Source organism: Gavia stellata, chromosome 6 (assembly GCF_030936135.1).
Source record: "Gavia stellata isolate bGavSte3 chromosome 6, bGavSte3.hap2, whole genome shotgun sequence".
NCBI classification, from domain to species: Eukaryota; Metazoa; Chordata; class Aves; order Gaviiformes; family Gaviidae; genus Gavia; species Gavia stellata.
The window spans coordinates 56,121,584-56,143,246 of NC_082599.1; the positions used below are offsets into that span (position 1 = coordinate 56,121,584).

Below are 21,663 nucleotides of genomic sequence, written 5' to 3' on the forward strand. Positions count from 1 at the left end.
AGAATTATTAATAAAATCGAGAATTTCAGGAATGGGGGCAGGGAGAGGAAGCTGCCTTTGGCTGTTTTTTCAGCATGACTTTCAGCCTTGCTCGGGGGGATAAAATGAGATGACATTAGGAAGAAAAGTACCTCACTAGAGCTTGTAGTTATTGCTGTCTTGAATGCTTATGCAGTTGCTCCACTGGAGCCAGATTGATCCATTTCTAGGCAATGGTCATTATATATCGTTTCATACAGAAAATGCAATGCTTTTCTTTTAAGTTGTCCTTTCTGATGTATGTTATTATGCTGAATCTTATTGCATTGTATTATAGTTTCGAAATATTAATATATTTATGTCTTTGGTAAGTACAACAGAAGAGTGTGAATATGATTAAGTGTTTGAAAATATTTGGTTTTGCGGAGGAGGAAAGTATCCTTGGAAGATGAGCTGGTCCTAATGGGGGAATTCTACTTTCTGTTCTAGTATGAGAGGGTGAAGTGTGTGGGGCCTCCAGCCTTAAGGATGCCCTGATACATTTTAAAGCCTTGTGTTAGTGGCAGAATCTGTCACTCATCTACTCTGACTTCCTCCACTGTTCCTATTTTAATGCAAAGTATTTTTTTATTCCAAGTACAAAGTTATTGTCAGAAAACAGTGGGTTTAAAAGTTGCCTTATTTACTGCTGTTGAGATTTTTTTCAAGAGCCCCCTGCCTTTCAAAACAGAAGCAATTAACCTCACATATTTTTAATATTGTTGAAGTCACTGTTTTGGGGATTCTGTCCAAGAATCCTCATAAAAGAGGAGGAAAACAGTACAGAAAAAAGGGGAAGCTGAGCAGGAAAGGTGAGCCAAGGCAAGCAACTGTAGCCTGAAACCGATTCTTTCTTAGAAAAGGCATGTTAAGTGTCAGACTTCACGTGCATGTGTATTATGAGAGTGCAGCCCCAGTGAAGAGCCCTGGAGAAAAATGTAGGGATCACTGTAGACGTGCTTTTGTCCCCCAATACCCACAGGATTTTTCTAGGGATTACAGGGTATCTTTGAGATTAGGTGATTAAGAAACCATTGACCATCAAGGTCTTTCTGTATAAGAAGGGATGGTGTGATTTGCTCTGTGACGTTTGTCACAGATCATCAGAGTGGGAGAGAAAGAGCTCAGAATTATAGATTTGCACCCCATACCCTTATTTTTATGGTCTTGTGACCACTTTATTTTAACTAAATAAAGGGTGCATATTCTTGCTTCCCCCTTTACAACGATGTGCTTCAAAAGGAAATGAATAAAGGTTAAGACAGCACCCATTTTAGCTAGATATGAGGCATAAATGTTGTCACTATTCTTTGCAGTGACTAACCCACTCTTTTTCTATCCCCTGAGCTGTGTCCCCCATAGCGGATCAGCCTGAAGTTCTGACATGAAATTATTTCAATGCCCAGAGCTCAAGCACAGAGGGACGTTCAGCATGCTGCCCGATGCTGCAGGTAGACAGCAGCCAATGCTGCCATGCCTTTGCTCTCCGAAGGGTAGGCTCTGCTCCTGAGGTGTACAGCGTACAGGATGCTCAAACAACTGGCCGAGTCTTAGCATGGGCTCTGCCTTACTTGATGAGGCTGTCGCAGAAAGATCAACCCCTACTAAAAACAGACGTGCTGCTGTCAGCCCCTAAGTCTGCTGCTCGTGGCTTAGAAGAACTGATACTCGTGCTGCTCGACCCCTCGCCTGGCACTTTGCGTGCTGCAGAGCAGCACCGCAGCCCTCTCCCGCTTAGCCCACTGGTATTTCAGAGCAGCTGGGCTGCCAGGACTACTGCTGAGGGGTCCCAGCTCAGAAGTGCTGCACATAAGGACTGTACTTAAACACCCCAGCCGCAGTGCGGGCTCCCCTGAGAAAGCACAGCATCCCTGCTTGCAACCTGCTGTGGTAACCTCTGGCCCAGCGCATGACACAACACAACCATCATGTCATCCTGCAAGTTGGTATGTCAGGTGCATGCGCTGTTGTATAACCCACTGTTTAAGATCTCAAACTTTGCAAAAGTCAGAAGGTACTTTAAAGAAACCTTCTACTTTATAATAAAACAGCAAGCCTGTAGCTTAATGCCACAGTTTGTCTTGGTGTTACTACATGACATGAAATGAAACTTATGGGGAAGAAAGTAACTTCCGTGCAAGGAATTTTTGTGCTGTGTACTTGCATCTGTGCAGCTGCCAGAGCCTGGTTCTTCAATGCCAAACAAAATCGTGTAAGCTAAAAGAAAATACTGAAATTCTTATAAAGCCTTGCAAAACCTTGTGACCTCTCTAAGACCTGAGGGTAGTACCACACACTCACTCTGTGCACAGATGGGTCTTACCCCAGGAGCGTAAAGAGGCATCACTGGTGCCTCGTGCTTGTGTTATTTCAGTGAGTCTACTCACAACAGTGAAGTTGTGTACTGAGACCTTTACAGTATCGAGCCAAATACAGCTCACTGCAACACGCTCTTCTGTACCAGGGACAGTGCAAGTCTCCTTCAAACAAAACACCAAAAGGAATCCCAAACTGCATAGTCTTCTATTGCTCATCAACTGGATTTTTACTCTGCATCTATTTTAAAAGCGTTTCCTGTTGGGTTTTTTTTTGGCTTAGGTTAACAAAGTGTAGGAATGTGTCGCTACCCTCTGCTGTTTTGGGCAACCCTGTCTGTGGTCAGTTTTTGAAAAGAAAGGGTTCAGTGGATGCTGTTGTACAACATGCACCTCCTGTGCTTCTCTGCGGGTAACCTGTAGGCTGCTGGAGCCGTGCAGAGCGGGCTTGCATTTGTCCCCCGACCAGTGCTCCACAGTAATCTTATCCAAAAGCCAAATGCAGAGTTAGGACATATTTCAGCAGTGAACCAAGAGAGCAGCATCAGAACAGGAAAATTTTCATCGATAACAGATCATGTGTTCAGCTAGCTAAGGAGGACGAAAGAAAAAGATATTGTATCTATAAGTCTAAGTAAGCCTGTGGGTGTGTATTAAGGACTTAACTCAATTTGAAAAATGCTGCCCAAATTTGTTTCTACTGTGAGTAAAGTGTTTCTAAGCCTCAGATGAGCCATTATATTTATCCAGTATGACATCTGTTAAAATATTTTTGAATGAAGAGCCTGTATGGAGCATACATAATAAGATAGCTTTTGTGAGCATGTTTGTATTCCTGATAGACGAGAATGGCTCATTTGGAGCCATCCCAATTTTACGCTCTTTAGGAGGTGTGCTAGATCCCAGATGAAAACCCACAAGAAAATGTAATTAGCGGAACAAAATTTAGTGCATATACCCCACGGCTAGTTTTTACATTGCAGCAGCTTTGCTGTTAATTTTTTCTTCTTCTTCTTCAAAGTACTGAAAACAAGAGATTATCAAGTTAGGGACTTAATCACATCACAAAATCAAGTATTATTTTCCAGTGCTTCCATATCTTTTTTTTTTCTTAAATATTTTTAAAGGGACCCAATTCTCTTTTGATTAAGAAAATAAAACAACCAGGTTTATAAACTTTGACCTTGGATTGTAATCTGGCAGGACCCAGCTAATGGAAACACTCCCACTGAAATAAAATGGTCAACTTTTTTGAGTAAAGATTTGTAGGATCTGGCTTCTGGTTCACCAAGTTTCAGGCCAAAGCAAATTTTACAGCCAAGTTATAAATATTTGAAAAATGGGGAGCATAATGGAAATGCTGACACAACCTTAACCGTAAAGGCATAAGCAGCACAATGTTATAATCTGGCAGTGCTGTTCTGACAGTGGTTATATGATAATGCAATCCAGGCCTGGAGCACTTTTAGCTAAATGTATCAATATGAACCTAATTTACTTAGACCTTCATGTAGTCATTCACATTAAAAATCTCTAGCACTCTGATGTATAGATCAAGACAGTTTCTTTCTCCCTGATTTATACCAAACAGATATATGTTAAAGTACACAATAAATAGGCAGAGTATTAAATTGCTGAGGCGGTGTTTCTTCAGACTTTCCTTCAGACCACCATTTACTAAACAATATCATAAGAGCTATATATCCTTTGGAGTGTTAATACGTAACCAGAACAAACAGAGGACATAGGAAAGGTGGAGAAAAGTTAGATATATAAGCAAGAAAAAGTGAGTTATTGATTTTATTGACTGGTCTGTTAACTTCTGACATTGCAATAAAGCCTTATTTATTTGTATACAGAAGACTCAATTACATAGATACATATCATTTTAACAACTGGGTTATTTACAGGAGAATCGCAGCTTCATAAATAATACAGACCTGCATTTCTCAAGCTGATGTTTATCCATTGTTACCATTTAGGGAGTTGTGGTGTCCACAGATGCTCTTCAGGGAAAAGTCATTAGAATAACATTAAGTGAAAACAATGATATTATAATAATACATGTGCAAAGTACGCTAACACGTGCAAGTGGTGTGCTTCACAATGACTGCAATAAAACCTACTGCATCCTGTTTTCTGTATACGGCTGTCTTACGAATGTCAATCGTACATATTATGGTAAAGCGATGGATTTTCCCTGGAAGATCTTTAAATACCTTTTTAACTGAGAAGACAGTAAGTATGGATATAAGGGTTTTTTGTTTTGTTTTAGTGTGTTTTTAATCTAGATTGAGTTTTGAATCTGGACATCTCTTGCTGAGTTGAATCTACTTAGTGCATTGTTATCTATATAATCAACAGGTCCTACAGAATAACAGGGGGAGCAATGTGGGTGATGATTAATGGAATGACTGATTATGACCAGAATCTCACCTGAGACTATATAGTTGGTAGTGAGCAAATATTATTTCCTCCAGCAGTCCTTCAGTAGCCAGCACGTGGAGAGACTTAAAGAGAAGCAAGGTGAAGAGAGTAGGAGCTTTTTGTGCCAATATGCACGAAAGGAAGGCATGCAGTGGCTTTGTCTCGAGGACAACATGAAGTTATCCCAGAGAGCTGAGTGCAGATTCCTTCAACGTGAAGGAAAGGCAACTCTAGAACCCAACTGTGCAGATATTGCACCACGTCCAATGCAGGTGTTTGCTCTGAAGATGGGGTAGTGTCAGATGATAAGAAGTCTGTGACTGGAGGAAGCTGCATACGGGCAATACCTGCTGATGCGACTGCTCTAATTGACATGCTCCTTTGGTCCAGGACTTCTCTAAGCTGTGAGGGCCTAGCAACGCTTTCTGTGTGTGAGGTGAAAAGAGCTGGTGAAGGTCTTCCAGGAATGGTTGGGCATTGAGCCTAAATCTTGCTTTTGCTGGATTAGCTGCTGATCTCTTTCCTTTATGGCAGCCATAAGGAATGGACGGTGGAAGTGTTGGCTATTTCAAACCAGCCCTGACTGTCTTTTGCATATCTTCAAAGCCAGGGATGCTAAAAGAAGATACTAAGAAAGCAACAGCAATCCACTTCTGGAAAGCACATCGGGTGTGATGAGCCATTTGTTGGCTGTTGAGGGATCTGACTTGTAGGAAAGGTGGGTCCAGGGTCCTCTTTGCTCCCGGTTCACTGTGCTCGCCTGTGGCCAGACACAAGCCAGCTTCTGCCTAGAAGCAGCACAGCCTTGTTAGAGTGACGCACAGCGTGCGTGTACAGAGCAACACGTGAGCACAGCTGTGCGGCTTCCATACCAGGACTGGCTTATATCAGCTCAGCTGGGAGTGTGGAAAAAGGAGTTCAAATCTGTTTGTCTATATGTACCCCTAGACATTGTCTTATTTTTTTCTAAATATAGCTAGATTCTTCTAAAGGGTTGCATGGGTCAAAATTGGATGACACAGCTCTTACAGAAATATAGAATAGTTAAAAATATTTTCTTTAAAAGCATTTTTAGAAGGAGCCAGTGATTACTTTTTGCCCCACTCCAAATTATGTTTAGTAGGCACGTACACATAGTCTGAGATCTGACATAATCCTCAAAATAAATAATATGACAAATGGAAGCTGATGCTGGTTTTGTGTTGTTGTGTAATGGAGTTAGAATAATGACAGGACAATAATATAATAGAATTCTGCAAAGCCCTCACTCTACTTGACTTTAAGTGGAAGTAAAATCTTAGAAATGAGAGGACAATAAAATAATGCTTTATAAAAAGGATAAAAGAATAATGTTACCTAAGTCTATTAGTGACATAACACACTATGAATGCACTTAAATTAATAGCATCTTTTACCAGTAGATATTTTTCAATTACTGTAATGCTGAAAAAATAAACAGAGCAATAATATAAAAATGAAAGGGATGTAGGAAACTAATTTGTTTAAAAATATGTATCTCTCTATATAGAGAGGTATACATATATATATGAACACAAGCATTCTTATGGATTAGGAACAGTTTGTATAGTCCGTATAATTTAATCCTGTTAGGATGTATCACAGTGCCCTCTCTTACTCTTTGAAGCAAGTTGCCTGCCACTTGGTATTTTGGCAAAGCTAAGTCATGTGGCTTCTTTTTGCTTTTTTTTCCTTCCTGCACAGCATGTTGTTACAAAGAGGTCTTGCCATGACAAGGTGTTACTAACCAGGAGATCTTTCATGTAATATGACTGTCCTGGGATATATGCCTGTTACGTGTAAAGCTTTTTTAACCTGTGCTGTATTCTTAAACCCTTCCTAGAGAACTATTCCGACACGTGAAATTCGGTGGGAGTTTGACTGACATAGAAGCAAGATCAACATGTTACAGGAACAGTGTCCAAATGTTTGTAAACCACTTGGTTCTTTATTTGCCCACAGATCTGTTTTAGGGTATTTCTAGTGTGTGAAAGAGCATCTCAGTGGTTGCTGCAGAGTGATTCACTATCATTGTATTGTAAATAGCTGCTTAAATTCAGGAGGCAGACAGGATGATAATGCCGACTACTAGTTCTCTAAGTCTTTTTTGTATTTTTAGCTTTTGGTCTACAGAGGAGGGAGGGAATGGAAGTGTGTGTCAGGGGTGGGTGTGTGACCAAAAGCCCTTGCTGTGTGTTTTAAACTTGGTTTAGTGATGGTCAGGCTTGACATAGCTTGCAAGACCTGGCTGGCAGACTGAACGCTCTTTAAAAACAGAGAAATATAAAGTGTCAGGGAACTCCTGGCAAAAGCTCCTTGTAAATAGTCACTACAATTGATTTCAGACAATAATAAAGGGACAGAAGTTAATTCAGTTCAGGATTTACAAGATCTGGAGGCATGCATACCATGAGTTTCTGCAGCTCCCGGCCAACACTTTCATTTGAAATAATGGCTCACCCTGCTGAGCCACATCATGAGAACTTGCTGCAGATATCAAACAGCACAGGCTGCTTTTGAAGGGGGAGGGCTGTTGAATTTTTGTAGCTAGGAATTTCTGAAGGTACATGTGCAGCTAAATAGGTTTATAATGTAGACTTACCAGTTTTGTGATTTAGTCTGATGTAGGAGTGTGGTCTCCTGCATACAGAGTTGCTGCCACTGTTAAGGTTTCCTCCTGGATCTCGACTGGACTCCTACAGTACGCTGCTCTGTGGGGTGGCTCTTTCAAGGGTCTCAATAAAGTCTGAACAGCTGAACAACCTGTAATGAGACACTTGATGGAGCTGCCCCACAGGGCTGTGTAAAGACCACAGCAGAGAGTGTGAAATTGTTAAAGACACCACAGGGATGAAACCAGACAGTGAACTCAGTAGCAAGAGTGATAAACCACTGTTGCTTGACCATACTTGCTGGTCAGGACACTCCGGGAGGAGTTTACATATATTGTGGGGTGCATTTTGCTGAACACTGGCTCTGCAGAAGATGTAAGCACCAGGTGCTTTTACTGGGTTTAATTGAATGTTTCCTCCCTTAACTGCATATTCCCCACCCACCGAACCAGATGATTTGAATTTCTAAACAGGCTCTTGCAGGACTGGTATGACACTGGGTTCATCCCCTCCCCACCTTACAGTTTTTTTTCTTTTCAGTCCCTGTAAGGTGTCAAAACTGCAAGTTAAGTTTCTGTCATCAGCCACCTACCTGTGCCCTATCTTTTGTAAATAAGTCTATCAATGTAACCTCTAAAAAGCAAAAGACGTCAGCCATGCTACCCTTTTCTTCCCCCAGAAGCCTGAATTACTGTGCACCAGAGGCTGTCCACAGATATTGGCTTTCAGTAACCTGTAGTGCCAGCAGCCAAGCCCAAAACATGTAAATTGTGCAAGGTTCCCCAGGCAAACAGCAGTGTATATCCTTACAAGGTATCATCATAGTCTACCTTATTTTGGGGAGGGTACAGGAGGATGAGTGTCAGGAAGTTGGGCTTTTGGTGGAAAGCTTGCCCTCTGCACTGTCAGGAAGAAAACCACATGCATAGATAAACGTAAAAATCATAAAGAAATGTTAGTTAGCTATAGAAAGATGGTAACTGTAGCAGTTGTTCCAAAAATAGATGTTCTTTAATGTGCTCACTCTTTGGCATTTAATAAGCTTCCAGGGATGGAAAGAAAGGGAAGTTTCATTTAGAGAAGCCTCCTGCCCTTCTTAGCTAGGGATCAGCTGCCCAACATGAAATAATAATGCATTCAACTGTCCATCTTCTGGTAAGTAACCTTTATCATCATTGCATTCACCAGCACTAACAGCAAACAGTGAGTATGAAATGTTGTATGAATTCAGGGAAAACTGATAGGGTCTTTGTGACCTTAATGTGATTATATTTGTGCTAATGCATACAGTATAAAAGAAACTAGAACTCTCGATATGAAGGGTCCAATTCATAAAAAATGTATGTACCATTAACAAGGGATTTTTATGCACTGTACTTAGGGGGTCAAGAAAAGTAGAATGAGTCTATTTTGAATAAAGAACATACTTTTGCAATTATATCCCTTCACCTTTTCTGCAGTAGCAACGCTTCTTTTTTCACACGAAGTACCTGAAGGGGAAGAATATTCATATAGGCACCAATAAAAAAAAAAATTCACTTGGGGAAAAGAGAAAGAAGAAAAGATAAGATAATGAAAGAGGAGCAAAAATAAAGACGGGAAAGAAGAAAATTTAAGGCATTTGGGAGAGCTGGGTTTTTGCGTTATCTGTGAGGTTTGTGCCTTGGTATGGTATTTTTTTGTTTGGTGTAAATATAACTGGTGGTTGCCCAAGAGAAGTTCTCTGTAACATGAATCACTTTAATAGCCTGATTTTCGTTATAAACAGTCATGGAGTTTTAATGTTATCAGTCCTGATCCAGAAAGATGCAGGTGCGTAAATACAAGCCAAGCTCTGTGCATACGGGTAATGAGCACAGAGATCTTTGTGTCTTGAAGAAGACGATCCTTTAGGAGAAAATATCCCCAGGGACCAAGCAAAGGCGAGATTTTGTGCTCTGCTGGCTGAATGATTTTGAGCTCTGCAGTGATTTTGGTAGCTTTGCAGTAGAAACTGCGTGGCAGTTTCAGATAAGTATAAAACTGTGGGGTTTTACTTGCTTAAGTACTGAATGATACAGTCAGTAAAGCAAATCTGCTCTATTCATTCTGCTGTCTAATTCGATCCATTTTGTATGCAGGATTTTTAGCTTTTCTGTACAGGATATTGCATTGACATATATGTCAATATGGCAGATCAATATGGCATTTCCTTATCACACCACAAACATTTTCAAAGGTGAACTAGAAGGTTTTTGTACATAGGTAGGGGAAAATTAAGAGTGAGAGTTAAGTTATGTAAATTGAGACAATCTGACATTGTCGAAGATAAGTACAGTACTTGGATGTTGTGCTAAAATGATCGAACAGTAAAATAATGATATCGACATTGTAACATTGTTAGGTTTCAGAGTTAACAGGTGCTGGTGGCAATTCTGCACGCACCCAGATCTCTACTTGTTTGGTTTCCTTTGTGAGGTTGAAATGGCTGCCTAAAAAGAAAAGCTTAGAATCTGAAGTAGAGGTCAGCAAGAAAAGGTGAATTGCTTAACGATCTGTGGGATAACCTGATACTCTGAGAAGTTTTATACCATCCAGATGAGTGAATTATATGCCACATCTTGGTCATGGACTGGAAGAAAACAGCTATCTGACTACTTAAATATGAGAAGTCCAAGCTTAAAGTCATACTTTTCAGTGGATGATTTATTATTCTAATTTAATTTCTTAGCTTGATTTTCTTTGCTGAGGTAACAGGAATATCTCCTCTGATAACCGTAGGATAATACCAATGTAAAACGGATTCAGCATAAAATCTCAATTTTCTCTCCTGCAAGTATTGTAAAATTTAGATGTGTTTGTGAAATTCTGTGTAGCAATCTGATTAGTAAGGTTTTATGATGGGGTGATTTGGAAAGGCTTCCTACCTACATGTTCAACCTCTGAGGCGGCAGGAATATGGTGCCTCATGGCAGAAAGAGGATTGTTTGGAGGGAATGTTACGTTTTTCCACTATCAGCTGCATCTTTTTCTTTCAGCTATTAAATTTTGTTCAGCAAGATTACTTCTGGCATAATTGCTGACAATTAAGGGTTCATTTAATGGAGAGCTGAGTTACTTTAATCAGAGATGATGGACTTTCACACACCATACCCGATAATTTGAATATTATCAGCCCGTCTATTTAATTTCTTGAAAAAAGTTATCTTTTTTTCTCCTGATAATATGGCTTATGATCTAAATGTAGCTATATTACATGCCCAGACTGTGAGTTTATTAGTTTTAAAAATGTAAGACTATTTTTTCTCACAGGCAGTATTTTCACTTTAATGATTTCATTCTTAAAACTGTATCTTTAATGTGAGTTGGCTCAATGAGTAAGAAAAAAGTCTACTCTTGATTTCTTATTGTTACAGTTACTGAGAGATAAATACAAGTAATTTAATGTCACATTGTGGAACTGTATCTAAGGATTTTAATATGAGCTGTTGCTTGAAATGCTGTGTTCTTTTATTAATGTTGATTCATTTAAAGTATTTGTTTAAATGGATATCTCAGAAGGATTTGTGTATTCTTTTGACTACTGAAAATCTAGTATTATTAAATTTCATCCTGCTTGTTTTTCAAAGCATTGAGTACTAAAGAGAGGTGGCCCAGCATCTCCCTGGTTCTGATACAAATGTGAGACACATTGAATTCATTCTTGAAGACCACGAGGAAGTTATTTATGTCCAGATCATCTGCTGAAGGCTAGTCCTGTGCTGTGGTTTGAGCACTGGCTTTGAGTGAGCTTTGGTGCAGAGTTTGAGAGGAGAAGCCAGTGTACATCATGCCTTTGAGCAGGCACAAGCACGCATCTCCTGATGAACCAGGAGGTCTAGGGCAGAGCTGGATGTACATGTTTAATGCACTTCATCATATATCCTGTAATGCTTTTCAGCATAGTCACATGTGCTGGTGAGCTGAAGGTTCCCTGCAAGCATCGGACGTCAAGGGATGCTAGGATGGGCAGCGCATCTGAGTGCAGGGTGCTGGGGAGTGCATGCAGGTTCACCTTGCCCGAGCTGCTGGTAGCCCTGGAGCAGCCAAGGAGTCACAGAGCAGTTTTGTGTTTTGACCCATGCTTTCCTGAACAGCGTCACTACAGCTGAGGAGATCTAGGTGCCTAAATGGTGCTGATTTGAGAATCCGGATCCGAGTCCCTCTGTTTATTAGTTGCTCATCTGTAAAGTGGGGATTAGAGCATTCCCTCCTTCAGAGGGAGATAAAGACATTTAGAACTGAATTACTGTTGTGTTGCTGAAGATGTGTAAGAAACAAAAAGGAAGCAAACCGTGGGAAGCCTGTTTATAACTAGTGCGTTTACAGTTGTAATTTTGTATGAGGCTTGGAGGCCTTGGGATGTGAAATTTTTTCTCATTCTTACGTTTCTCTTGCGGTTTTCTCATTTTTAAACCAGGTATTTTTCAACAAGGTTTTTTGCTTGGTTTTGGGGATTTTTATTTTTTTTTCTTCTTTTTGATAAGGGGAAAAGGTTGCATTTGTTTTACTTAGCTTTATTTAAAATAATATTTTATTTTAAAAGGGTTATTTTACAATGTTTACAGTGCACTTCAATTTTTTATTGTGTCATGCCCTTCCAGCCCCTTGGTGGGATGAGAGGTGAGTGTATGTATTATATAATTTATAATTAATTTATGATGAATCACATATGATGAATACTGCTTATTAAATATTAAAGCCTTGTCTACAGTGATGGCTGTACCATGGCAGTAGCACTCCTGTCTGTTCATACGGTACTACTGAGCAAACTCACTGGCTTAGGCTGTGATGGCAGCGCACAGTTCCAAGAGAAGTCTTAGCTCCCTACCTAGGCAAACGGTGTTAAGGAGAATTGCTTCTCTTTCCAGAGCAGGTGCCCTGTTACTGCCTTCTCCCTGCCCCTTGTGCACCAGCAATCGGAGGTGTAATGAGAGTACAGTTTCTCCAAAGCGTAGTTGAGAACAGAGAAGGTGCTGCTGGTAGCTCCCCAGCTCCATAGGGACTGCTGTGAGTCCTGGTTCCTTGCCACCATACCCCTTGCTGATAGAAAGTTGAGCAGCGTTGGAGGGGTAGCCTAACAGGAGGTAATGGCCTGGATCTGGATAAGTGGAAAACCTCGGCTAGATTTTGACAGGCCATTTTTATTAGTGAGGACTGGAATTTGGACAGGGGAATAATTTACCTGCAGAGGTCATTCCAGCATCTGGAACTAATAAACTCCCAAATAAAGGTTGTAAAAGAGAGGGGAAAAACAATGCAGGGGATTGTGGAACAGTTTAGGGCAATGGTCTTAATGAAGGTATTTTTCCAAGTCAGTAGCAATGAGCCTGTGAATCAGAAAGAGTAGCTGTGACACAGAGCTCTCCCAATTCTTCAGATCCTCTGAAACCAGAGGAATCCACCCAGTCAACATTATAAGGCAGAAAAGGAAAAGTAGCCTTCTACCAGTGTTCTGTGCTTTGCTTCGCCTTCCTGGGAGCTTTGACCTATGTGTCTCGCTGAAGATAGCATACAGTAAGGAACAAATGCTGTCACTGTGTGTGATGTAACAGAACTTACCCCTGAAATCCTCTCCTCACTGTATTTACTGTCAGCCCAGCAGGCAGATTTTCCTGTGTATTTTGGAAAAAACCTCGACTGTTGAGTGGCTGTTATAGCAGGTAGATTAAAAGGGGCATGAGAGGAAATGTGAGCATTTCGGTCTGAGAATACAGCGTGCATCATTTCATAGAGGGTGCCATGTAAGACCACGTTCATGGACTTGAAAGTGTGTGCTGGTTTGCTGAGATGCCTGCATCATATGGAAAGTGAGGTAGAAGCAGCAGGCAGAGCATTTGAGCACTGAAAGAAAAAGATGCATCATGCAAAGATGCCATGAATGACCATGTGAAAGGAATGTAATCCTAAGTGATTGCAATTAGTACAATGCAAAAGGAAAGGAGTGTAATTAATTTTGGCTTTATGGTCCTGTGTAACCCACTTGTACTACATACAGCTTGTGAGATGAAATATTACAAAATCCTGAGGGTACAGATAACAGAAAACAGTGGTTCTTAGGAGAGCTGGACCGTGGAAAAAAATACTAAAGCACAGGCATATTTCTTCAGAACTTCTTATTTCTTTTCCAAGAGCTCAAGCTATAGTAATTGCAATAAAATCTAATTCTAGTGAATATATGACTCCTGTTTTGTTCTTCTCCCAAAGCTTTCATAGGACAATTTAATGACGTGACAGATTATCAGGAGCTTGTTTTAATATTAATTAAATCGCACACAAAGACAAAATTCTCAGCCCTTAAAATTACATGAACAAAATTGATTTATAAGATTTGATCTTAACGGGGAGTGATATATTCATTGGTATTGAGCCTTTGATCTAATATTGCTTTATACTTACAGCTGTGATGAGATGATTAAAAAAACCCCATAACAATATGTGGAAATTACCAAAGGTAAAATTGTGTTTAGTAACAACTTTATTTTGTACAGGAGGAACCCATACTGAAGAAAACCTATCTTTGGTCTTAGGGAGGGCAGAAGCACTAGGATTGTAATGCATTCGAAAGAAACCGTTTTCACTGAATCTCGCATATCTAGTTACATTTCTTTCAAGTAACTCGGATGAGTAAACTGCACATAAAAAATTTAGTGACTGGGTCTCTTTTTGCATGTTATTAGGCAATTGTTGGAGTCCTCGCCAATTATAGCAGGTCAGCTTATTCTCGTTATTAAATGACAGTGGTCATTAAAATGCCAAACATATTTTTATAGAATTCACTTTATAAAATGTCAGCAAGTCTGTATGTTTTTATTAGTTCCAAATCAGATATTTCAATAGATCGTTTGTAAGTATTCCCAAAGAAACAACCATTTCTGACTTTTTGAGGCCACACAAAAATATTACAAATTAATCAGATTTTCAGATTTCTGCATAACAACTCTGCACATTTATTGTTTAATCCTATTCTAAAATGCTGTTATGATTGACACCTTGCTGTAGAGATAGAAGTCAATTGAATAATATGTAGCAGTCAATTTTATTTGTACCTTAATGTGCTGAAGTATTTTTTTTTCCACATTTCCATTATTTATAAGTCTGTCCCCTTGGAGAATATATAGAAGAATTTGTTTTAAATGAGCTGATAATACCCTCTTTAAAATTTATAAGTATGACAGAATCGTATCCTTTTTCCTTACCACGTCAGGGTGTGCCAATAAATGGGTTCTGAAGTATCTTGCACTTGCTATTCATAGGACAAACATTGGAAAAAGAGCATCTCATTAAGGTTTGCTTAGAATGGGATTTCAACTGCTCATCAGAAAAAACCTTAACAAAACAGGCGCTATCATACCAGCCAGGAAACCTGATGCCATTGCCAGCGTTTTCTTTTTAAGAGACCACGGTACTGCGGCAGCTACTTTTGATACTTGCTGTCATTCTTTCAGCTTCAAAGATAAATGTGGGCCTGATCATGCCATCAGCGCTGAAAAACTTTGTGAATCAATGCGAGTCCTTCACCCGGAGGAAATAGAGGATTGGGACGTAGTTTTGAAAACATCTTGGTACTTTCTTACAACTGATAAGACGTTTTTCTTCCTCTTTTTCCTTTTCAAATCTGTTTGCAGACTTCAGCAAAATCCAGTAGGGCTGGACTGTGTTCTGTGCTTAGCAAGTCATTAGTGCCCAGCATATAGTTCAATTGTTGGATACTGATCATCTCAATAAATGCTGGAAATCCTTGGTTTCACAGAATTTTGCTCGCCCCCCCACATGCAATCGAGAAAACAAGCTGTCATTTGGAAGCATACCTGTTTTCAGTTTTCACAGTGTCTTTTTATTGTGTGTAGTACAGCCTCTGCTGCCTCGGTAACTGACAAAAGAAAATACTTTATTAAGATACAAAGTAGATGTGACTTGATTGTTTTTCAGATAATTTTTGCTTTCAGAAATTAGAATGGCTGATGCTCACCTAAGCGTAAAAAATACAGTTCCCACACACGCGGAGTGCTCATGTACTGTATGTAAATTGATGTATAATGCAACCCACATTAGCTGGGTTGATGATAGCTTCAGTTTCACTGCTGTCAGATTTTTGTAGCTCCTTGAATGAGTTGGCTGGTCTGAATGAATGTTAGCATAATTTATGCAGCTGATAAGTGATTTGAGTGCTTGAGTTATTGATAAAGCACTTTAACATATCATTTTCAGCTTGATGTTATGTGACATCACAGTAGAAGGTAATGTGCCAGTCCCCAGGCTTGATATTAAAGTCAATCTGCTCTTTGGATTTCAGAGGCCAGAGGAAACACAGTGCTGCCTGACACGAGCCCAGCAGACCAGCACCAACCCAGTCAGTCCCATCCTGCGTTCCCTGTTGGGCCTCAGGTCAGTAGCTCTCCTTTCGACTAATCGAGACGTGCAATTTGATGAAAAGTAAATAGCTGCAATTGCTCGTCTTTGATCTGTGTAATGTAGAAAATGTGATTTTGTTGGGCTGCATTTAGTGTTATAAAAAGGGAGCATGTATGTATCATGTATATGTTATAAAAGTTATTTCTTTGGAAAGACTAGCTTTTTGTATGTTTTTCTAAAATAAAACCTAGCCAGTTTTGCAAATTTAGGAGGTTAAATTATTTGAATTTCTTATATAAGTTATTTTTGAAATACATATGTCATAATTTAATATTAAAAAGCTTGTGCAATTTTAATGCAACCTTATTGGCTCTGACAGTTCTGCCTGTCACACACAGCTCTTGCATTAGTAAAGGCATTTCATTATCTTTTATGCCAGGTATTTATTTTCTTTCGAGCAAAATGTAGGCATAATAGTATGGCACTGTATAACATTTTAAAAGATTTCCCAGATCACTTCACAGTTTTATCCAAGTTCAGCCATACGCTAAGAAGATACTCAATGTTCTTCCACTTCCCACAACAGTCTTGGTCCACATAGCTTCTGGTAATTGTTACTGTAGTGTTTTCAGCTTTTACTAATCACTATACAACTGGGAAAATTTGGGAAGTGTTGGCATTGAGGTACCTGTAGGCTGACTTGTGAGGCCTTCTTGTGTTCATGAATTATCTTCGGTGCATGTGTAATGAATTTTCCAGTCTAAATTCAACTGGGATTGCTACCATGTTACATGACTGTGTTGGTGGAAATGTATGCTTTAAGATGTTGGAAGCCGTGCATGTCTATACTGGTACACAAAAGGATCCCAAGCCAGAAGAGTTATAAGTGTGTGTACTACTGAGCTATGCACAGTAAAACAGGCTTGCTGTCTGTTTTTTGTTACAGCCATTACTGACAGCCCAACAGTTAGCCTCAGCAGTAGCGGGGGTGATGCCAGGAGGCACTCCAGCCCTGAATCAGCCGATCCTTATTCCTTTCAACATGGCTGGGCAGCTGGGGGGCCAACAAGGACTCGTCCTAACTCTACCTACAGCGAATCTCACCAACATCCAAGGGCTGGTAGCAGCAGCTGCAGCAGGAGGCATCATGACTTTGCCATTGCAAAATCTACAAGGTGAGTCATGTTTATGATTTTTCTGATAGGTTCTTTTGCCTGTTTGTTTCACTTTATCTCTCTTTTAAACCAAGTGATCTCTTTTTCCAATGACATGTTGCTCTTGATGCATATTGAAAGTTAATAACCTGGATTGTTTCCGAATACTTAAGGGAAATTTGCATTTTTATAAAAACAGATTTGGAGGTTGGGTCTTGGATTCTATGGGTCAGTAATGTAAAGTACTTGAATGATTCATTAGGCTTTTCTGTCATCAGTGATCAATGTTCCCTACTCACAGTTCACTTTAAAATTTCAAATGGCAGCATGAAGACAAGTATTATGTTTCACCACTGCTCATTAGGGTCTCTGAATGAATAGGGGCAACTAAAACCACAGTATTGCATCAAAATGACTTGTATAAAAACCTTTTATTGTAACATCAGCATTTTCTCAGCTGCCATCAGTGCTCCAGATATGCGTTCTCCTTGTTGTGGGAGGTGTGCTTTATCAATAAGGTTCTGTCATCCTCATCCAAGCTGTTGAAGGAGTTACATGACTCCAGAGTCACAAGGAAAAAGTTCGTCTCTGTATGTATGCTCTCCATTATCTGAGCTGTGCCATGTTTGCAACAGTTCTCCCTTAAGATATCTGCTGCATTCTCCCTGTGGTCTAAAATCAGACTGAAAAGCAGTTCTATGAGATACCATATCCCTGTTCTTCCCTAGTATTCTCTGCTGTTCAATGTGTCTAACACTGTATAGAAATAGTACTCAATCTAAACACATAGGATATAAAATACAGATGTATTTTTTTACTACTTCTCATTGTGTTGATTGCTTCTCAGAATTGAACCAAGTATAGCAAGATAAGTATTAGCCAATCTTACAATAGAATTGTACAGCTTTAATGGAAGAGGATGGTAAGGAAGTGGCTGTCTGGTGATAAAGGTGTGAGCAGGAAGTATCAAAATAAAGCTTTAGCTATTTCAATTTATTTATTTATTTTTATTTCTTGCTGATGTATATGGTAGGAAGAGTTTTCCTCAGGTGGAATGGTAATTTTTTTTAAATAAATGCTCTGCACTGTGCCCTAAGGACTTTTTAGTTATTAAACTCTGGTGGCTGCTGATGACCAGAAGAATTGTTTGAAGCACCAAATCCTACAGGTTGTGAAACAGAGAAAAGGAAGAGACAGCTCATGTGTCGAACAAACTCCCTTACAAACCACATGCATAGTACTCTCACCTGTTGGAGCAGCTACTTGCCTTTACCTTGTGCATGTTTTAAAGTTTAATGTCAACAGACCTCTCTTATCATAGTTGTAAATGGTTTTCACTTTAATGTTTAAAATAATGTCTCTCTCATACCATTAAGCTGCACTGAAGAACCTGTCATTCATAAATCATAGATGAAAAGGACACACTAATGCACAAATTTTGCTTGTTTAAAATTTGAGAGTGCATGTAAAGTAGGGAACTGGAGATTAAAAAAATAATGCAGGAACAGGAATGGGTAAAAGCAGATATAACAAAGTGAAGGAGAAGTGGCTTTTTAGTGTAGGTGGATGATGAAATCTTAATGAAGAAACAGGCATTATAAAAATATATCCTTCCACGCTGCAGTGCTCCAGGCAGGATATAGTTGCTGGGTATGTAGTATTATAAATAAACATAAGCTCGGGCAGTTCTTACGTCATTTATTCACCCTGTGTTGCAAAGCTGGAGAGCAGGGATTAAGCCAGGCAACCTTTGCTCTTTAGTTTAGCCATGGATGTCTAATTGCTAGCTAAAAGGTGTAACTCTGCTGCCAAATAAATTTTGCAAGCAATGACCGTACCAGTTAAAAAGTTTTCCTTTATAATCTTTACTGGTAGATAGAACCATGGGATCAAATAGGGACTTGCTGGAGCATCAGGTGCAGTTCCCTGTCTATGGATGCAATCACACCTTCCATAAAGTAGCTGAAAGGAACAGGACCCACACATTCACTTAGTTGCATTGCTGGTTTGTTGTCTTCTCTACCCTTCCCTCCTGATCCTCTAAGCAAGTGCCACTGCCCTCATTATTTAAAAGTGGAACTGATACACAAGGAAATGAAGTAACTTGGTCAAGATAGCACTTAGGAGCCCTGAATCAAGGTTATAAGCTTCTGTTGCTTCCTATATAGCCCACTACCCAATGCATGCTTGAATGAAGGTAGGAGTCAGGTGAGAGTGCTGTGTTCCTAGACAACATCTTTAGCTGTGTGATATCATCAGTTCCATTGAACCTGATTGACCTCTGGTCCCTGTTTTTTGTGGTTATTTGAAAGGAAATCATAGAATGTGTGTTCTGTTTTGTAGCCAGCACTTTTATCGGTATGCTCATAGAAGCCTGAGCTTCAACACAGTTTTGGTAATTCCTGCCCTTTGGTCAAAATCAGACCATATTAATCAACTTCCATCTCTCTTGAACCTCACTGTGGCATGGTCAGCCTAGATGAGTGGGGGACATGCTTTCATGCTGTTTTCTAAACTGTCTCATCACTCCTGTTGTTGTCATGTCTGCTGTCCCTGAATTTCCAGTGTAGTCAAGCATAGATGTCCACAGCTTCTGTGAGCTGGATCTTCTCCTGTACTTCTCTCATCAGTAAACTTCTAAACCTCTTCATCACAAATTACCTAAGCTAGGTAACTCAAAAGACACCCTGAAGACTTTTTGAATAATATATGAATTCAGAAAAGTTCTGATCTAATAGAGTACTTGAACACATACTAAATGTTGATCAAGGGAGTAATCCCACTAAATTTTGTGTGATCCACATATATGTTTAACTGATTTTCTTCTCAGGGGCTTTCAGACCTGGTTCAGCACAGTAAGTTTGAGACCGTAGGGTGATTGGACAAAAAAATGAAAACTCTTTCTTGTGGAAAGAGAAAAGAGCATTCAGTAATAGGAATTACAGAGGAGATACGTTAAGTATTTAAAATGAGAAAACAAAGAGTTTCTTTAAAAATTCAAGACATTGGTAAAATGGAGCGATTAATAATATGGAAATTACTCGCACAGTATCACTTATTCAGTGAAATTACCTATTCTTCAGTTGTCAGTTGCCTATAAATAAGATATTATTTTTTTCCAAATGTATTTGTGTTACATTGTTCAGTTGCTATATGGTCCTGATCCACCACTGGATCCTGATCCACAGTAGGAATTTTGTTACTGTAAGTGAAAAGACTGTAAGATTCTTTCAAAACTACTTTTCTTGATACATACTTGATTATTTTCTGTTCATTACACTATGTCATTTGCCATACACACTGCTATACCATATCTGTTCACTGAGCAAATAAGTCAAAGGTGTGTGAGCAGAAGGAAGAAAGATGAATGTGTAAATTCTTGCTGTGAAATTTACACAAAAATATGTTTTCCCTGGCTCCTATTAAGCAAATTTCATATGCACAAGCAATATGCAAAGAATACAATTTACTGAGATGCCAGAGGGTTGGTGGCAGAATAGAGCCATCTGTTTTGGAGTAAACAGAAATCCCTGAACATAACACAGAGTCACCTGTGGAACTTTGGCTTTCCGCCAACAGTTCTTTGAAGAAAACAATAAAATCAACAACCATAACTTTTTACTGTAATCCACTAAAAGCACTGAAGATAAGAGTTTAAAAAGCATCCAAGAAAGCTGGTTTCCCAAGAAATTTACACACCTGTTTTCCCCTCACCATTTCTTAGAATTACAGCTGGAACACAGCTGTGTTCCTACCCAGCAAAAATTTTGGAGGTGTCACAATAGCAATGGTGAGGTTGTGAGAAGGGAAGAAGTGAGGCAGGTACCCCACAAGACAATGTGTTGCCTGTCTGTTGCTTTTAGTCCATTGCTTTGTGGCCTGTCCTCCTTGACTTAACGCAGAAAACACTCTGCCAGCTTTCCTCTTATTGTCCAAACTGGTGTTCACCAATATTCAGCTTTCTGTCATCGGGAAACTTTTCTCTGGGCTGAACAGTTTGAGTTTCTGCATCTCCTTTGGCAGGTCAGATTTCTCTAGTTTTTGGGGGGAGTGTGGGGTTTTTTTGTAGTTTTAGTTATCCTTCTCAAGGGTCTCTCCAAGGGACTGGTAGTTGCTTAATCTCAGAGTATTCAGTAATGCCTGGAAGCTGATATTAATGAAAAGACATTCTCTCCTTAAGCCTATCTGATTTTTATGTCTCAATGTAATATTTCTGTGTATCTGATCAGAAAGATACCTTTTTTGGGGGCTGAGTTTGTTCTGTCTTGTTTTCTTAATAGATATTTTTAGCCCTGTTGATTTCACATTGAAATCACTGAGAAATGGGAAGGTATTCCAGTGCTGAGGAGTTGCTAAAGGCTGTCCTCCCATTTTGTTCACTTTTCCATGACAGCCAAAGTAGTTTCAGCTAAAAAGTTAATGTATTTTAGCGATCTTTTTGTACAGTATACATGCTTGAAATGAGAAGAAACAAGTTTGGTGTTGCCTACCAGCTCACTGCTGGCCACTTGCGCACCATGGATAACAATTTGGGAGTCTTTCTGCAAAGGGTTGACCGAACTGTATTACATCACATAGCAATGGCACAACAGTGTTTTAGATATCTCCGCTGATACGGAGCTTGAATGACAACTTGAACGACACTTGAACCTTGAAAGAAACCAACAAGTTGGAGATTCTAGCCTCATGGCTCTGAAACTTCGTGTATTTTATTTCCACTACACCTTGTACTGTTCCTAAAGTGGA

General features: G+C 39.6%; 1 protein-coding gene across 1 annotated transcript in view; it reads left to right on the forward strand.

Annotated features, from left to right (window-relative positions):
• POU6F2 (POU class 6 homeobox 2) overlaps positions 1 to 21,663 on the forward strand; it is a 312,117-nt gene that overhangs the window by 117,767 nt on the left and 172,687 nt on the right. The window contains exons 3-4 of the mRNA XM_059819000.1: positions 15,705 to 15,796; positions 16,710 to 16,938. Of these exons, the coding sequence (XP_059674983.1) occupies positions 15,705 to 15,796; positions 16,710 to 16,938 (321 nt within the window). The remainder of the gene's footprint in view (positions 1 to 15,704; positions 15,797 to 16,709; positions 16,939 to 21,663) is intronic.